We start from the raw sequence: 17,399 nt of genomic DNA, 5'->3' as shown, positions 1-17,399 counted from the left end.
CTGAATAATACATGGCCCAGGAAAAGGACGATCTGGCAGATTTTGCCCTTCCATCAGAAGCTGCCCCACACCTGACTATAGCAGTGGCCTGATGCCAATCCTGACCGCAGCACAACGCTGACACACACAGGGATACAGGCATGTGCCATCACACAGAACAACAGTCCTTTCACAGTGTATTCCTGACCTGAAATTTCATTATGTCTTTATCCCACAGAGAGAATAAGGTGAGGAAAAGAATCTGTTCTTTATCATCATCAGCAATTGCTTCATCAAGTTGAGATGATTCATTTAACACAGAAAGAAAAACTGCACCCTTTCCTCCAGAAAAGAAGGTAAAAGCATTTTCTAGGTTGCAGATACAACCTAGGCTGTCCTTTCCTTTCCAACTCTTGAAAATTAATCACCAAAAAAGTTGGCAATTATATTGATAAAAGCTGAACTCATTCTTAGCTGGGACTTTAAACTCAAAAAACCCTTTTCCTCATCAATAACCATCAGCAGAGGGAAGTGATAGAAGCGCTCGGAGGATTGATGTATTCTTGATAAGATTTAAAAAAAAAACACTGCTTTAAACAGGGATTTCCTTTCCTGACAGATATGTTGTCCCATTCAGTGTAGTAGGTGTTTGTGTCTTGCATTGCATTGTGCATCAGTCGCTGTAAAAACAGACTTTGTGCTTGGCAGAAGTTACTGTAGCGCGACCCATCTTAGTGCGAGTATCCGGTGCTTAGTTCTGCTCCGGTGGTCTTCAGCCTCGACAAGCGTGTCTGAAATATTCAGGAGCTCAACACATCAGCACCTCTGTAGTTGTGTCTACTGACTGTGTGGGAGCAAGGAGGTTCTGGAGTTCTACACACCCATATCTGGGCCACACTTAGACTACAGCACACGGTTTCCCTCCAAAAGGAATTGAGGTATTAGAGGAAGGATGGCAGTGTGTAGTCTGACTGCTGTACAAGGGAGAAAAGGCTAAACAGACACAATTCTCCAACATAAAACAACTGTACTTCTTTTGAAGTACAGCAATAAGAGCAAAGGTTTAATCTAGCCTCATTTCTCAGAACAAAGAAAGGATTAATAGTGATATTGTTTAATGCACACGCACACATTTTAGTAGTAGAGGAGTGGGAGGATCATTTGGGCAGCTCCCCTCTTCTTCAGTCCATCATCTTCAGTCAGCCTCTTTCCTCTATCAACAACTTAGGGTTCATAAATCATATTCCAAAAAAAAAAAATGAAGCACTCAAGATCCATTGGAACACAACACTGCAAAATATTAGAGGGGTTCCAGGAAAGTTCAGATGATGAACATGACAAAAGTAAGATGAAGACAAATTAATTTTCACTAGGGTTCAAGTGTTGCAAAATCACAAATTCCTGATAATTCCTTAAAAAACACCAGATCATCTTAAAAGGCATTTTACAAGTAACTGCTTCTCTGCCAACTTTCCCATACTTCCAGTCTTTCTTTTTGAGCGAGGCATCAAAACAGAGGGAATGAGGACAACGAACCAAATTTATCCCCTTCAGTCCATTGAAGTGAGGCCATTTTATTTTAAGAATTTGATTCCAGTCGTGTAACAGCCTCAAGCTGTGAGACAAAAACACATTGATGTTTCTCACAGAGCTGCCTCGCTTTTCTCAGTCGTACAACGCGATCAAGAAACTATGGCTTTAATCTGGTGACTCTCTAGCCTTGTCTGGATCACTCCTGTCTTGGATGAAAACGGTTTACAACAGACCACATGTCACTTCTCTTCTAAAAGGTAAAATGCATGGAGCTCCTGGAGTAACTCGTATATTGTAGAATGACTTTACCTTTACTAGGCAACATCTTTATCGGTAACTACACATTGCTCTACTTTACAGCTCTTGCAAGATCAAAGTAGTATCACTTTTGATAAAAAAATGACTTCATATTGTGCAATCCACTTGTCTAACTGTTGTTAAAGATGACAGAGGAAATAAGTTATTAGAAATGAGGGTATAAATGCAAACTAGCTGAGAGTGGCTTCACCATTCTTAAGTAATTAAAGAACGCTGCTGGGGAGTCTTGGTAGATCAGTTGGTCTGTCCCAATTTTTTCCTGTCTGTCTCTACTGTCAACTATCAAATAAAGGCAACAATGAAAAAAGTTGCCCTGCTATTGTGCATTACTCCTCCATGCAATGCAACAAGTCTTGAGGTTACCATATCTTCATCATATGATTCATCGTTGTCCGTCTGAAATTACAAGGCCCAATAGACATTTCAAGAGTTCAATTCATATATTTTGAAAAATAAAACGTTTTAAGTGTTGAGTATCTAGTAGTGTCACACACTTTTGTACATAATGAATATGAATAATTTATTAATGCACATTTTACAGCCCATGATGAACCATCCACCCCACTTCATCACTTCAAAAAGGACCATTCAACTAAAAATCTTTCCACCTCAGAAAACGACAACATACTGCATCCGAGTCCTAGTCTCTTCAGACCGTCCTCGGCACAAAGTCTTTCTCCAAGCCAGTTTATCAATATAATTCTTTAAAATCTAGTCCTATTAGTACTTTTGGTCTTCATTCCCTTATTGGCAGAACAGCACACAACCACCAGCCACCATCTGTCCCACCGCTAAATACAAATCCAGTAGTTTGTGTTGGCTGACGTTGGTCCTGTCCTAGAATTGGACCAATCAAATGTCCTTCTGCTGAGCAGCCTCCAGAATCCTCCAATCACTGAGCTCCATCTCCTGGGGGTTCCCATGCTACAAGGAGCAGAACAATCCTGCCCCTTTAAAAAGCTTTTGGTCACCAGGCCAGTTTATCAGTGGAAAGCATAGAGCAGCAGGAGAATGGTGCAGATGCCGATGACTCCGCCCAGGATGAGCGAGTCCCGCCTCTTCCGCAGGTTGATTCGCTGGATGAGGTTGTTGATAGCTGGGAAACGGTCTAGGAGAGGAAGGAGTTAAGGAAGATCGAAGAAGTTTCAAGATACATTGGATTCAAGCCCTCAAGCAGAACTCAAGTAAACATAACATCTGTACTTAAACTTTTTTTGATCTACAACCAACAAATAATAGAGCTTTTGCACTCCTGAGTACAAGGTGAAAGAAAACGCTCCCACACCGTCTACTGAACTCAATTAGAGCAACTTTATTGAAAACGTTTCGGTACCAGGACCTTCACCGGGCTATCTTTACAGAAATGGGAGAAGAGAACCATGATATATTGTCTTTCTTTAATGATCTACAACCACCAATCTTATCAGACAATTGCTTTGATTACTTTCCATAGTCCTTCCTTTTTTGGCTCTGCCAGCATGTTGCAGAAGCCAGGCGATAGATAGAAGATATGACCTGCTCATCAACATAATGGATGTTCCCCAATTCCTCAATCCAGCTGTTGTAGCCTTTGATTTGGAACTTCTTGGGTAATTTGGACTCCAGCTCTGCTCATCACTCAACAAGTCATGGGACAAACCCAGCTAGCACTGGGCACAACTAGTCTTGTAATAATAAAGACCCACTTTGCATCAAGGAACAAAATGTGTTGCTTTCTGAAGGACAAGCAGAGATTTCATTCCATGAATCAATCAGCTTTCCTTCAAGAATCAATTGCATGTTTTCTCTCATTTGTGTTTGTGCACCCACACACATGCACGTGCATGTCTGCCTACACACACACACACAGAATAAAAGGATACTGGCCAGTGTGTTGACCCTGCTCTGTATGGACTTCAGCATGCCCCTTTGGGAGGTCATGTTCTCCTTGGTTGCCATGGCAATACTACAGAGAGACACAGAGACAGAAATGAATTAAAATACAACACATCAAATACAAACAGAACATATCTGGTTCCACTTATTAGGATTGTAAAGTGCTTTTGACTGTACACGTTTCACAGCATGGGGATGAATGTGATGTGATGTGGGGGAAAAGCAAATAGTTCAGTTGTGGAAAGAAGGATTTGTATGATGGAGATGCTATCAGCTGCTACTCTCTACTTGCACAAGCTCAACACAAGAACACACAACCCTCCTCCTAGAAAAGTGCTTAAGGTGAAGCAACATATAAATAATAAGCGATTCATTCCCACCAGAGATATTTTGGGAAAATGGGCATCCACTATGAACATGAAAAATAGGTAACTTTTTGGGGGTGGGACAAGTGCGAAATAGGAAAAGAGAGTTTCTACGCATAATTACACATTTGCTGCCAAACTACATAGTATTTGACCATTGTTACTAGCTGCTTCTCACTCCAGTGCCTCATGAGTGCTCAACTGTCACATACAGCCACATGAATCCCATGTTTCTGTGGTGATTAATTGCTCTGCCCTGTGCCATGCAAGAAAAAAGTATTCAAGAAAACATTTAGACTGGTGAAATAACAAAAACTGATAGAGTGTTTAATGTGTGACCCATTTGATAAATACAGCTAATAAATTTTGCCTTTTTCCTCATGTGCACTGAACATCGCAGAACATATTATTTTGAAGGTGCAGATTCTGAAACGCACTTTGCAGATTTGTGATGCTCATTTTTTCTGCAAAGCTATGAGGAACTATGGGAATGTAAAGAGGGTATTGAAAGTGTCACTGCCAACTGCCACCGAGGGATTCATTCTTGGGTGAAACAGTCGGTCACCTTTGAACATTCTCCTTCAACTTTGTGTGTAAGAAAGTGTGTCTATGAGTGTGTGCGAGTTACTTGGTGTTGCAGAAGGAGGGTATAGAGTTGCTGTGATATTGTACCTCTCTCGCCCTCAAACTTGGGCCTCAGCATCTTTGAGGGCAGGAAAGTGCAGCTGGGCAGTTGGCAGGAAAACTTTCAGCCTCAACACCAGCCTTCAGTGGCATCTGTTACACAAGCTAATCAATAGCAACTACTGAGCCCGCTTCTCAGCCCTTCACTTCTACAGTGGAGTCACTGCATTTGAGTGGTAGAAGAAATCACCTCCCGCCACCTATCCTTACAACTATCCCATCTGCTGGACTGAACCGTAGAAGTGTCCGCAAATTATTTTCTATTCAGGCATTGCCATAATTGGTAACAGGGATAATAAATCTGTTTCTACTTGCACATACAAGACAAAATTACTTAAAGACAACATTCTTTCTAATAAGACTCTTAGGCATCATACATATAGAAGTCTTTTTTGTGGCAAAATGAGGGATTCAGGGGGCCGGCCACATCCACATATCATCTGAGCAGACTATTCTAATTTCTGTAGCTCAGGCCAACTAGAAAAGTAAACAAAATGACATATCTACAGTGTAAATATGGTCAACAAATAGTTTGTTTTGTTTTTTTATTGGTTTGTTTGTTTTGGCTGCAAATAGTATTATGTAACACTAAGGTCTTAGCCAGGTGACAAGCAGCAAGCCATGGCCCCGGGGGAGAGGCTCCTCCAGGCGCAGGGTGACTGGGCCCCATAGGAAAGCACAGGTGGGGGAAAACAAGATAAAAGGATCACCGTGGTTGTTTACCTACTTGGCTGGCAACAAGCCTAGAAACCAGTCAGCCAATCAGTTACTGAGTGAGAATGTGTGTGTGTGTGTGTGTGTGTGTGTCAACCTGTGAACTTGAGTGAGTGAAGTTGTAGGAGAATGTGTTTTGTCAGAAGAGGACTGCAGTGTGTGTGAGTGGGTGTCATGGCATCTCCTGCGGGTGATAGCTGCTGAGGAGACAGTCCGCAGCCCGGGCCAGGAGCGCTCTGCTGTGGATCATGTTCTCCACAGTCAGAAAGAAACACAACGCTGACTCCAACATCCTAGACCAGCCTGTAGCTCGATGTTAAACTGCTCATGGGAATCAGAGCTAAAGGATATGGGTTCCTTTCACACACTAAGTGTGTGTTCAATAATAATGTGCAAGAATAAACCACTGTTTTATTCATCTCTGGAGGGACAGGAGATAGAAAAACAATCAGGTGTGAAGCCTCATTTGGTCTGTCTTAGTGGCTGGGCTTTAGCAGGGGGAGACTGAAGTCCTCATAGTGGCTAGCTAACTTCACTGACACAGCAGAGATGAAGATAGGTTTGAAAAGGAATGAGGGCAAAAGCTGAGAAAACAGTTGAGGAAAATCAAAGAAACATAAGGGAGACAGAGAGTACAGTCCACCATGTCACCAACACAATCAACCAATCAGACCTCTGTTCTAGCTGGTCCCTTGGGTACCATACCTTACCAGAGGGAGGGACTGGAGACAGGGAGAGGAATGGGTGGGAGAAGACCCAAGGGTAAGGATTGGTGAGGAAGGGAGGGAGGGAGGGAGGGGGGGATGGATGTGTATTGCCTTCCAGACCACCATAGTTGAAATGCTCAAATGGGAACTGCTTACAGATTCTAAATCAGGAGTCCTCAAGACACAATGAGAGCATAGCTTGATATGTATGTATGTATTATATGGAATAATGGTGCATTTTACTGTGGCTAATGCTTCCAGTGGTGTCATGCTGCCAAAAGGTCATTTCCACAAGCCATGGAAAAAAGGTAACATCACCAATCTGGCGTCTTATTACCATCACTATTGCTCTGGTTGCTTTTTCTCTATTTTGACTGCAGATTTAACACAGGTGAGGTATAATTGGGGAACAGTCATGGTTACAAAATAAAAGACCACTTGTTATTTAACAAAAACAACCTGACAAGTAAAGCGACTGCCACACACTGCTGTAATAAATTTTCTTCTGTAAGCAAATTTGTTCTGTAAGTGGTGGCACACAGCAGACATTTACAGTTTGCTAAATAAGTTGCTTTACCTCTGTATTTATTTCTCGAAACTGTTGCTACAGTACGTCTTGTCTTGGATGGTCCCATGAGAATTTAGCACAGAACAGCTGCAACAGCCTGCTCTCCCCCTTCTACCAGCCAGCTGGTGTTTCAGTGGTTGAAGAAATGAGTTAATTGCAATTACCATGCCATGATTTTGCAATAGTGACAACAAATTATGTGTTGAACAAGACTACAAGGATTGTGACTGACTGCTACAGTTGGAATACCAAAGTAACCACAGCCAGTCTAGGAAGGGATGGAGGATAAGGCATTTTTACATTAGCAAAAAATAGTATCTTACATATGTGTAACATATACTGTACATTAAATTATCTTGGCCATGTCTACAAGTTTGGAAATGTTCATAACTAATAAGACCATCTGGTGCATTAGAGCTAGAGGCATGAAGGGCACATACATGTGGTTAGAAGGTAATGGAGTGAAGAAGAGGGAGGCCTGTCAGCCTGTCACACATGCAAACAAATATGCTTTTCCATCTGTGGAAGAGAATAAGCAGTCCTTACCTTATTGTGTCATCCATCAGTCGGTCAGAACTATAGACAAGGGGGAGGAGAGAGAGGAGGAGACCTGGTTAGTTATTGACGTGAGGCAGTGTGGTGAAAACGTGACGGTGAATGACTGACTTGACATCCTTCACATCTCTCTCTAAGACTCGGGTTAGACAGATAGACAGATAGATAGACAGACAGCGATCAATGCCCAGCTACTGTAACTACCCCAGAATTCTGATCAGGTCACTTGGTGGCACTGGACTGGATTTTCTTTTCTTCTCTCCATACCCATCTGCCCTGCAGTGGCTAGCCAACCAATTTGGCAGAACCCAATATAGCATCATTGAATATTCCCACTGACATCAATGTGTGTTATATTTTGTCTATGTGCGTGCTACATAGTCCTGTGCTCATGTTAATAAAAAAAAAAAATCCTGAATTGTCAAAACACCAGGTACCAGGTGCCAAATGACTTGGGATGGTTCAGGATTTTTGATAAAGATTCCTTTCACAACATCCCAAAAGCCATCACACAGGTATTTTTTTTTTTTTTTTTTTTTTCAGAAACAGCATTTTTACAAGTTACAAGAGCCTCCTTTGAGCTTTTTAGTATCACTTATGCAAGCCAATGAGGACTGACACCATTTCTCACAAAACTGCATCCAAGACATAACATTTTCTCCCCTAACCTGTAGTAGCAATAAGTAAAACAGTTTGAAAGGACTTGCATGCAATTTATACATGGTTTCAATCTCAATGGCATTGCTAAGATATTATACAGTAACTGGCAGCTACTGTCAAGTTCTCAAAAACCTGAGCATGAACATTTTTGAATGCCACTCAAGCAAAAAGGTCTCATTAAACATTCATTACATGTCATGTCCTGTCAACATGCTGGGCAGTCTGGGAATATTCTGACTTGCACAAGCTGTACAAGTCTGGGATCCAGATTAAATTTCTCCACTGGTGGCATGGAGAAATGCCATGGAAAAAAAGATGTTAGCTAAATCAGTGGTTTTCAATCCCGGTTCTCAAGACCCAGAACCCTACTGGATTTTATTCTAGCCATCTAATCATTGACTATTATACACCCGGGATGCAAAGTGAATCCAATTAACTACCTAGTAGGATAGAAAACCAGCAGTACTCTGGGTCCTGAAGACCGGCTAAATTATGCATTTCTCTACAAAGCTCTCAGTGCAAAGAAACAGTGCTTCCATACCATTTCCTAAGTATAGAAAAATGTCATCATCAGAGCTCTATAGGAAATAATATTTTCACTTTGACACATGCTGTATTGAGTAAGAATCACATCAATGAAAATGTCAAGAGGGGTTCCCTCTGAGATGAAAACCTGACAGAATGATGGGCATACACTGCGGCACATCCATCAATCTTCTCTCTCACTTATAAAAAGGCTGCAGATCGACAAGAGAACTACAGTTTTATTTCATCGGTGGTACACTGGGCTTCTGAGACCATTTTTCCTCCCCGTCTCTCTGACACCTTTACTGACGTTAACATACAGTATGCATGGTAAGTCTAGCAGGATTAAAGGATAAAAGATTCATGTAAAAGAAACCAGTTCAAGGGATGAAGTGTAATGGTCTCTGTGAGAAAGTACACATGTGAGTGTTCCCCTGACACAGCATAGGCTACACAAAGAGGAAGAGAGAAACTATTTTCTAGGTATTCAAGCCATTCCTCCACTCACTTCTGACAATGAGCAGTCTATTCAGAGCTTGTCTCAGCAGATACTGTAAGGCTCTCCCTTCATTCATCTTCAGATTCAAGCACAGTTGATGAAGACATTAATCCAATCAAGATTAGCAAGGAGATTGCATGGCTAACAGTTATAAATGGCCTGAAGAATGTGCTGACAGGGCTTTTTCTGCTCTTTCAGCCTCCAATTGTTAATTATAGGAGAAACTCATTGATGATTAGCTGCCATATTGAGACTGTGCAGGTCCCTCTTTTGACTAGATGGAGAGTGGTGAAAAGTTATGATACTAACAGGCTACGTAGAAAATAGCAGTGTGCAGTGACAGGTAGCCCACCCACATAAACTGACGACAACGCTTCAAAGCTAAATGCTTGGAAGCTGTGTAAATCTACTGGAGCCATTTCAAGCTTGAATAATATTAAAACCAGAAAATCTTTCGGTAAACAATTTAAGAAATGGATATGATGTTCCTAATACCATGACCATTGGCATGTGATGGTAAGACAGCAGATCTGTGGAGAAAGAAGTAACGTTTTCATAATTAGCTACATCTGACTCCAGTCACTCAAAATGATCTAAACTAAAACTTTGACTAGTGAAACCATGCCTGACACTCTCTGATATTAAAGGGGCATATCTGTAGCAAACTAAGCGAGTGATTTGTGAAAGGGCCTTGTGTGTTGATGGAGGGTGGTAAACTCAAGAGATGTTGTCCTCAGCTTGAGGTTTTGTCACAGCTTGAGCAGGGATACATCGCTTGTTTGGTCTGCTTACATGTGGATGATTACTACAAGGAGAAGGAGCCTGGGCTAAGAAGACCCAAGAGGAGGCCACCTGAGAACCCCTAGGGGCCAGATAACTGCACTGAAACGTCAAAGGGAGAGTCAAGGCTTGCTTAGTTTTGTCCCACAGAGACAATGGGCACGCACCTGTACACACATACACACATACACACAAACACACAAACACACACACACACACACACACACCCTTTGTGTTCCAACGCCAGTTTGGTGCCTCAAGTTGCTCATAAAAAACAATGCTCTCAGCAGGGTATTCCCTAATTGGAATCAGTTTGGATAGTGTTTCATGTTTAAGTGAAACAAACAAACAAAATTGTTGGGATTATATTTCATAATTCAAGTAACAATCCCTTCCAAACAAATAAATATTAATCACAGTAATTGTTGTGGCATTAATTGTGGCATTCATTTGTTTTCTGGATTTTGTGTCAAAATCCCGGTTTAGTACCACCAACTAGTGGTTGAAATTAATATATTTGAATGATGACGTTTCAGTGGTGCAGAGATTTTGAAACGTCATACATGCTACCGCCCCCTCCCTCTCCCTCACCTATGACCATGTGCCGCCCACTCTTACCTACTCTTGCCCACTTTTGCTGGATTTTTAAAAAATCATGCAGTAGGTGAACAAAAGCTAAAACTATCCCTTCACTGAAACCAAAATTACATTTTGGTGATGTGATACACAAACTGTTATCATGTTGTGTACCCACATCATACCATAGCCTGTCAACAGTCACAGGGATGCATATACCTATGCACAAACACAGACCCCAAATGATGATTGTTGTCCCAGGAACAGCAGGGAAAGCAGGCGTTGCCATCTTTTGTCACCTGGTACACTCACAGAGAGAGATGGATGAGTGGCAAGGTCTCCTTGTGTCTAATGGGCCGACCCCTGTCTGCCCTTCCAATTTTTTACAGCTGGGGGAACATGCCATGAGGCTCTGCATACAAGTGTGTATATTGCTGGCAAGTATCAAAGTCTGTGTGCTGAGCTAGCAGTTCCTTCATCCAACAGATGTCGGGCAGTCCTCCAAGGAGAAAGAAAGATTTGGCTCATCAAAAATTATGAATTTAAGGAGGAGTTACTAATCTCCAAGGAGAGTAAGTTGACTGTTACAGAAATGAGAGGAACTAGCAAAGAGGTTTGCAGAATCCATTTTACTCCCAACAGCTGAAGCTTTGTTTCTGGTGGAATCAAAAAATTATAGTATCACACAAAAAACAAGTTTCATTTTATTTTATTTTTTTTAAGTCAAGGATGTAAAATGATGCTGTCCAAAAACTGCATTGATCATTAATCTCTTGTAGATATTAATTTGAAAAAGGCAAATTATTGCTGTGGCTGTTTTTAAATCGAAGTGCATCGTGAATAAGCACAATAATGCAATTAAAGGGTTCTAATCTAATAAAATTAGATTGCTGGGTGTTGATCTTGTCCAGGTCACCGGTGTGGTCGAGTATTGACCCATTGATTTCTCAGAGGGTGAACCATTTCCTGGCTTACCTATTGATGTATACGTGTTGAGATTTGTCCTGGTAATGGGCTTTAATGCTAGATTCCTTGGATTCTCTTTGATAGTGTGCCAAATGGAATTGACCTCAACCAATCAAAGTGGATGAGGTTAATCAGCGTGATCCCCAATCTATACCTAATAGGTTCAACCTCACCACTTGGTTAGTATGTGCTTTTTCACTTTTGTGATTGTCCCATAGACATAAAGTAGGAGAGTCCTTTCCCCTGGAAAAAGGATATCGTTTAGTATATTTCTTGAGCGGTATGAAGGATTAAAATGGCCAAAGAAAGCTAACAGTCAAATGCTGATGTCTGTGGAATGGAACATTTCTTAAGAGCAACACTGATGCCTTCATAGGAATAGTTAGATATGTGGCAGGATATTGCAAATAGATGCTCCACTATTATATGAATCGAGTATATCTATGTAATTTTAACCATCTGACAAATCAGTCACGGTCAGTTCCTTATGCTCCTGTACCATCTAACTAGCCGACCCCTCATGACAGGTTTGGACAGCCTTAATGATATGGTGACATGGCTAGTTGCTGGGGCGGCACAGAGGGCCCACTGGTATCCCAACAGAGGCTGCATGTCTGAGCTGGGATAAAAGATAACAAGGATGTGGTCAGGGGAAGGAGCGCCTGACAGCCACCTGACATAGCTGTTGGAGGACGGAAGAAGAACCATTGTGGTAGATAGACGGGACGACTGGAAGAGAAAAGTGAACCTTTAGCCGTCGTCTGTCTGCCGCCGGTGCTCGCCCTATAAATCATGAGCTGCAGAGGAAAGGGGAGGGGAGGCGCTGCGAGCGGAGGCGAGGCCTGATTCATGGAATTTTTATATGCGCAGATGAGACGGGGCAAAGGATTTATGCATTGCGCACTCTATCAGGCCACAGTTGTCGTGGTGAGGGGGAAGACCTTTAAGGTTTTTGATTTGTCTTCACGTGTGTCCTTCTGAGGCTACAACAATGCGTTGGAATGCGTTTCTTCCCTTTCCCCAGCTCAATGTTCTGCTGCAGTCATTAAATTGCTCATTATCTCCCAGCTAATTCCCTTTCCCTGTGTGATGGATCCTCCCACCACAGGCTTTCTCGTTCTGCCACACACACACACACACACACACACACACACACACACACACACACACACACACACACACACACACACACACACACACACACACACACACACACACACACACACACACACACACACACACACACACACACACACACACACACACACACACACACACACACACACACACACACACACACACACACACGACCGTTTGTCCTTTCAATGGGAAAACTATCTACAACCAGTGGTAAAAAATTATGACTGCAGTGTGGTGCAGTGGCGCACCATAATGCATGTGCCACTCAAAGTTTGGTCAGGTTTGGACATTACCGGACTTACGCACAGAAAAGCTGAGGATGGGATGGGAAAGAAATCCACTATCGCTGGACTTCTAATTGTCATGCCATGGCCTATTGACCACACCATGATGAATTTATATTTGCAAGATCTTGCAAAGTTAAATCAAAAGGTAAATACATATACTGTATCCGTTAGTAGCATTAAATGGTGTAATTTTACACAAAGTATAAACCTGAGTCAGGACTTTTCACCTTTAGAACACACAAAATAAAACAACTGCATATTGCTGCACTTCAACTGCAAAAATCAAAGGATACAAATTGTACTAAAGGGATACAAAAGCAAGTTAATCAGAAACTTACCTTTAACCAAACTGAAAATGGAACTCAATATGTACAAACAAAACAACTGCTGACTCTCTGTGCATAAAGCAGATTACATTACAATCACATTATCTGTGATTTATTTAATATAACAAGGCTCATTGAGGGTTTTGCTTAATTGCCCTTGTCACCTATCAGCGCAATGTGTTGAGTCGAACTGAAGTGTCGAACAGGGGTAATACGTGACTCCCCAAGTGTAATTGTACTCCCAAGTTCAGCTTACACCCTTTACACATCACTGACAACTAAAAACTGTCAAGTTTCTGTCTCGCACACACTGTTACAAACACAGGAGAGCAGTGTGGAGCGTAGAATAACAAGTCTCAATTTTTTTCTCTCACCCAGGAGGCTCTCTTAGATTGGATGACATTAAATAGCAGCAAAACTCCTTCATGCTGTACAGGCACAGTGCTAAAACAAAGTATGGAGACAGGTCTGTCTGATGCACAACTACAAGGCTCTGAATATCAATATGGCAATCATATTTCACAAGATTACGGTATAACAGTATTTGTTCTTTTTAAAATGCTGGAAAGTCAGGGCCAGCAGCTTGTGGAAGACAGTATCTACTATCTAGGTTTATTTTTTAATGGTTCACAGAGGCATGGTTTTTATGTTGTCGTGGAAGTAACTGTAGGAATAGGTCATAGAGGTCATTTTGACACTTGAAAAAAAAAACAATTGATCACAAAAAATCCATGCTTGCAAACAACTGCAGACACATACACAAACTTATCAATCAGTTAGCATTCTACTCTGTGTCCTTTGCTTCGCTACAATAGTGTGAGGCAAGACCGATGGAGAGGGGAGTTGCGGTGAAATCAACAGCTATAGATCAAAGTTTTAAACTGGATAGTCCATTAGCGAAGAGAAAAATGAGAATTGGTCGAGCTATTGGCTGAAAGGTTTTTTCGAAGCCTTTTCTGCAGAAGCCGATTTAAATGAAAGGGACCTTGTAGATCTTGAGGTCCAAATTTATTTTGGCTAACAAAACACTATTAACAGTATTGTATTCAGCCTGCCTGACACTGCAGGTAGTTGAGCATGCAATGGCAATATAACATACTGTAGCAAGGAACATCATGCAAAGTGAGTATTTCCCAGTCAACCTTCAGCTTTTTAGATCCTGAGGCATTCTCTAGCCAGCTCGCTACAGTGCACAAAGAGGGAAGGAGCAACCACAAAGTAGCCATGAATGGTACACAATTTTAATCTCCATTATATCTTTGCAGAGAAAAGCCAAACACTTATGCAGATCATAGTGCACTGTTATGCATTAGATAGTCAGTGAACGTGGTTAATGCACTGAACAAAAGCTGTGTCACTGGCACTTAAGTCCAGCAATGCCTTCTTTGTCAGAAGGCCGATCTAACAACCAATCAGGAGAAAAACAAAGAAATCATCAACTGACCCTAAATGCCCAAGAGACTGTGCAACGCTTTGTTGGGTAAACCTCTGACTGGGACTTTCTGAACCACAGAGGAGAGGAATGGACGTCTGGGTGCTCTATGCTTCTTTGGAGAGCCAGCCAGAGACGGGATGAGCCCTCCCTTACCCTGCTTCCCCACAGCTCCTCCACTCCCACTGATTACATTAGCATATCAGGGAAACAGCAGCTCCAAGCAAACTGCTCAAGGTGGGCAGCAGGCCAGACCCACAGAGTGCAGTGGGTTGAGAGAGAAAGAGAGAACGAGAAAGAGAGCGAGAGAGAGCTAGAGCAAGAGAGAGAGCGAGAAAGACATAGACATAAAGCAATGAGCCATATGTCTGTTTAGACTGAAACCCTACAGATAACAGAAGCAGAGCTAAATGGCCCTCAGGTAGGCAGTCAAAAAAAGGTGAACATAAATCTTGCCCTGGGTTTACATCCGTTACATCCATGACCACTTCCGGGCACCGTACTTCAAAACAAAATAGTTTTGATATGAAATCTTGTTACGAAGGAAAACAATTAATAGGGAAGCCTCACCACCCACTATGTCAGTTTAGCTTGTCTACACCAAGGCTAGATAAGACTGTCAAACTGGAAGCAGAGTAAGGCAACACACTGTTGGAGATAAGAGGCCAGCAGACACAGATAAAGAGAGGTGATGCGCTGCAGCATGCACAGACATTGGCTGCAAGGGGGAAAAAAAGCGATTTTCCAATGAGAAGTGGCAACATGACAAGCGAGGCAGCATGTGCGACTGGCATGTTTTCCAACTGTCTATCAAACCATGTATGATATTTAGCCTTTAACATTGACTTAAAGAAGTGGCTGGTAAAAAATGTGAGTGGCTGGTAGAATTTAGGAATCTACCGGAGACAGCAGCTAGTGAATCAAAAAGTTAATTTCCCACCTTGTCTTCTGCTGTGCATGAGATATTGCAACCAAACCCAAGGTTTCAGCCTGAAGCCAGAAATGTGTGGTTGAGTGTATGGAAAATATCCCTTGTAAGATGGAAGATGAGCTAGTTTTGGAGTAAAAGGGTTAGGGGGATGAAGAGGAATGAAGAGACGAAAGGAAGGATAAGAGAGAATGGTGGGATTTAGAGAGGGAGAGAACAAGAATCAGAAAGGATGAGAGATTGAGTGACAGAGAGCAACCACATGGACAAAGGAAGAAGGGAAAGGGAGAGTGAGGTGAAAAAGAGTAAGATGAGGCAGAGCAAGAGAGAAGGGTGGGAGAAAGAAAAGTGAAATCTAACAAAGGAAGCAAAAGAGAAAGTGTGTCGATGTCAGAAAAAAATAAAAATAAAAACCAGCCTCCGTTTGACAGGAAGTCCTAATCAGAGTGACCACAACCATTAGAGCTGTTCCACTATGAACTCGTTAATGGACCTGCTCCTCCCTTCCTCTAGTTTATTCATGAACACTCTGACCTTTACGGCAGAGAAAGATGGAAAAACAGATACGGAGCGATAGAGAAAGAGAAAGAGAAAGAGAGAAGGAGAACTAGAAGACTGAGAAAGAAAGAAAGACAAGATCAAGAGACAACACGAGAAAGATGGTGGGATGGAAAACATGAGAGATGGAAGAAAGGGGCTGAAAGAGAGAGATAAGCTGCTAAGGAGAAATGGGGAGGATGGTGTGTGGGAGGGGACAGAGCAGAGGGTTAAGGATGAAGCATGCTAGATAAAAGATAGAAAAGAGAGAGCGAGAGAGAGCGAGAGAGAGCGAGAGAGAGAGCATCCCTGGCATCAAGGCCGCAGTAATAGCTGATGAGACAGCTGGGCTCCATGGAGAATACCAATAGACCATCTCTCTCTCCTCCAGGTTTCCCTTCCACAAAGAAATTCAAGGAGAGCGGACGAGAGGACAAAACATCAGTGCAGACATCACTACTGGGAGTTCCCAGGGGTAAACACAAGGTTGACCATCACATGCTGATTTCACACAGGATTCCCACCATAGTATGTTTTCCCACACCAGAGGAGTGTTTCAAGATTGGCCAAACACCCCCGATACTTGAAAGTACACTGTTTGATCCCTGATGTTTTGAGCCATCCATCTCTCTGGCCTGGCATCCCATTACAAACAGTAAGTATCAACAGTCTAGAGTGAACTATCTGTATAATGGATGCATTGAATGGAATACACCCACTGTACATCTTGCCTGAGAGCAGGCATCACAGGCTACAACGTCGCCATGTCTCCCTTCAACTGGCACTCATGGCCATGCCAACTAGCTAGCTACTTAGCTATGTTTAATTTTAGTGTCTGGTTCATAATTCATAATTCACATGTACTGTACTTAAAACTGTAAGTGTGTCAAGTAGTATGACAAAGACAAAGCATTTTTAACTCCAATTTGTCGTCTTTGCTGAGTGTGTGCTCGACCTTTAGTGAGATTTTGTAAACCTCTTTAGATCATTACCCTGGCCAGTAACACATTTTAGCCCTGTTCTCTTCAGGACCTCTTTCCTGTTCCCTGGCTCTAATACAGCAAATCAAGTGTAACCCGATCCTCATCTCCAACCTCCACTCTCCCACCCAATCTTTGTCATTGGTCTGGGGAAGCCCTATAAGATGGGCTGTGGTTTAATAAGATAATTTCATTATTGATATCCTGTTCAATTGCACAGAATTGGCGCAGGAGATCGACTACTGTGAATGTAGATGGCTGCAGCAAGTCTGCATTACAGGGCAATGTGTCCCTTGCCACTCCTGTTCTCAGCTCACATTTCTGAGATAATTTCCCCATCAGCATTCAGTCCGGTTCTTCGGAGCCTGTTTGGACTAAATAATAAGCAGAGAGAGGCTGTTATCTTTGATGCAGAGGGTCTCTTGCAAAGCATGTACTCCAGGAAACATTCTTCCTCTCTTCACT

General features: G+C 42.2%; 1 protein-coding gene across 2 annotated transcripts in view; it reads right to left on the bottom strand.

Moving 5' to 3' along the window:
* Positions 1 to 920: 920 nt before the first annotated feature.
* The window catches only part of gosr1 (golgi SNAP receptor complex member 1), a 28,629-nt gene continuing 12,150 nt past the window's right edge, over positions 921 to 17,399 (bottom strand). For both annotated transcript variants that reach the window (XM_071541872.1, XM_071541873.1), the window contains exons 7-9: positions 7,290 to 7,319; positions 3,693 to 3,775; positions 921 to 2,938 (exon numbers count right to left, since the gene is read on the bottom strand). In XM_071541872.1, coding sequence (XP_071397973.1) covers positions 2,814 to 2,938; positions 3,693 to 3,775; positions 7,290 to 7,319 — 238 coding nt within the window. In that variant the 3' untranslated portion in view covers positions 921 to 2,813. The remainder of the gene's footprint in view (positions 2,939 to 3,692; positions 3,776 to 7,289; positions 7,320 to 17,399) is intronic.

This window comes from Centroberyx affinis, unplaced genomic scaffold (genome assembly GCF_046629955.1).
Source record: "Centroberyx affinis isolate AG114_WGS23_722 - 3 ecotype Tasmania unplaced genomic scaffold, CSIRO-AGI_Caff_v1 ptg003960l_1, whole genome shotgun sequence".
Classification (NCBI taxonomy): Eukaryota; Metazoa; Chordata; class Actinopteri; order Beryciformes; family Berycidae; genus Centroberyx; species Centroberyx affinis.
This window is presented reverse-complemented; position numbering and strand designations above follow the sequence as displayed.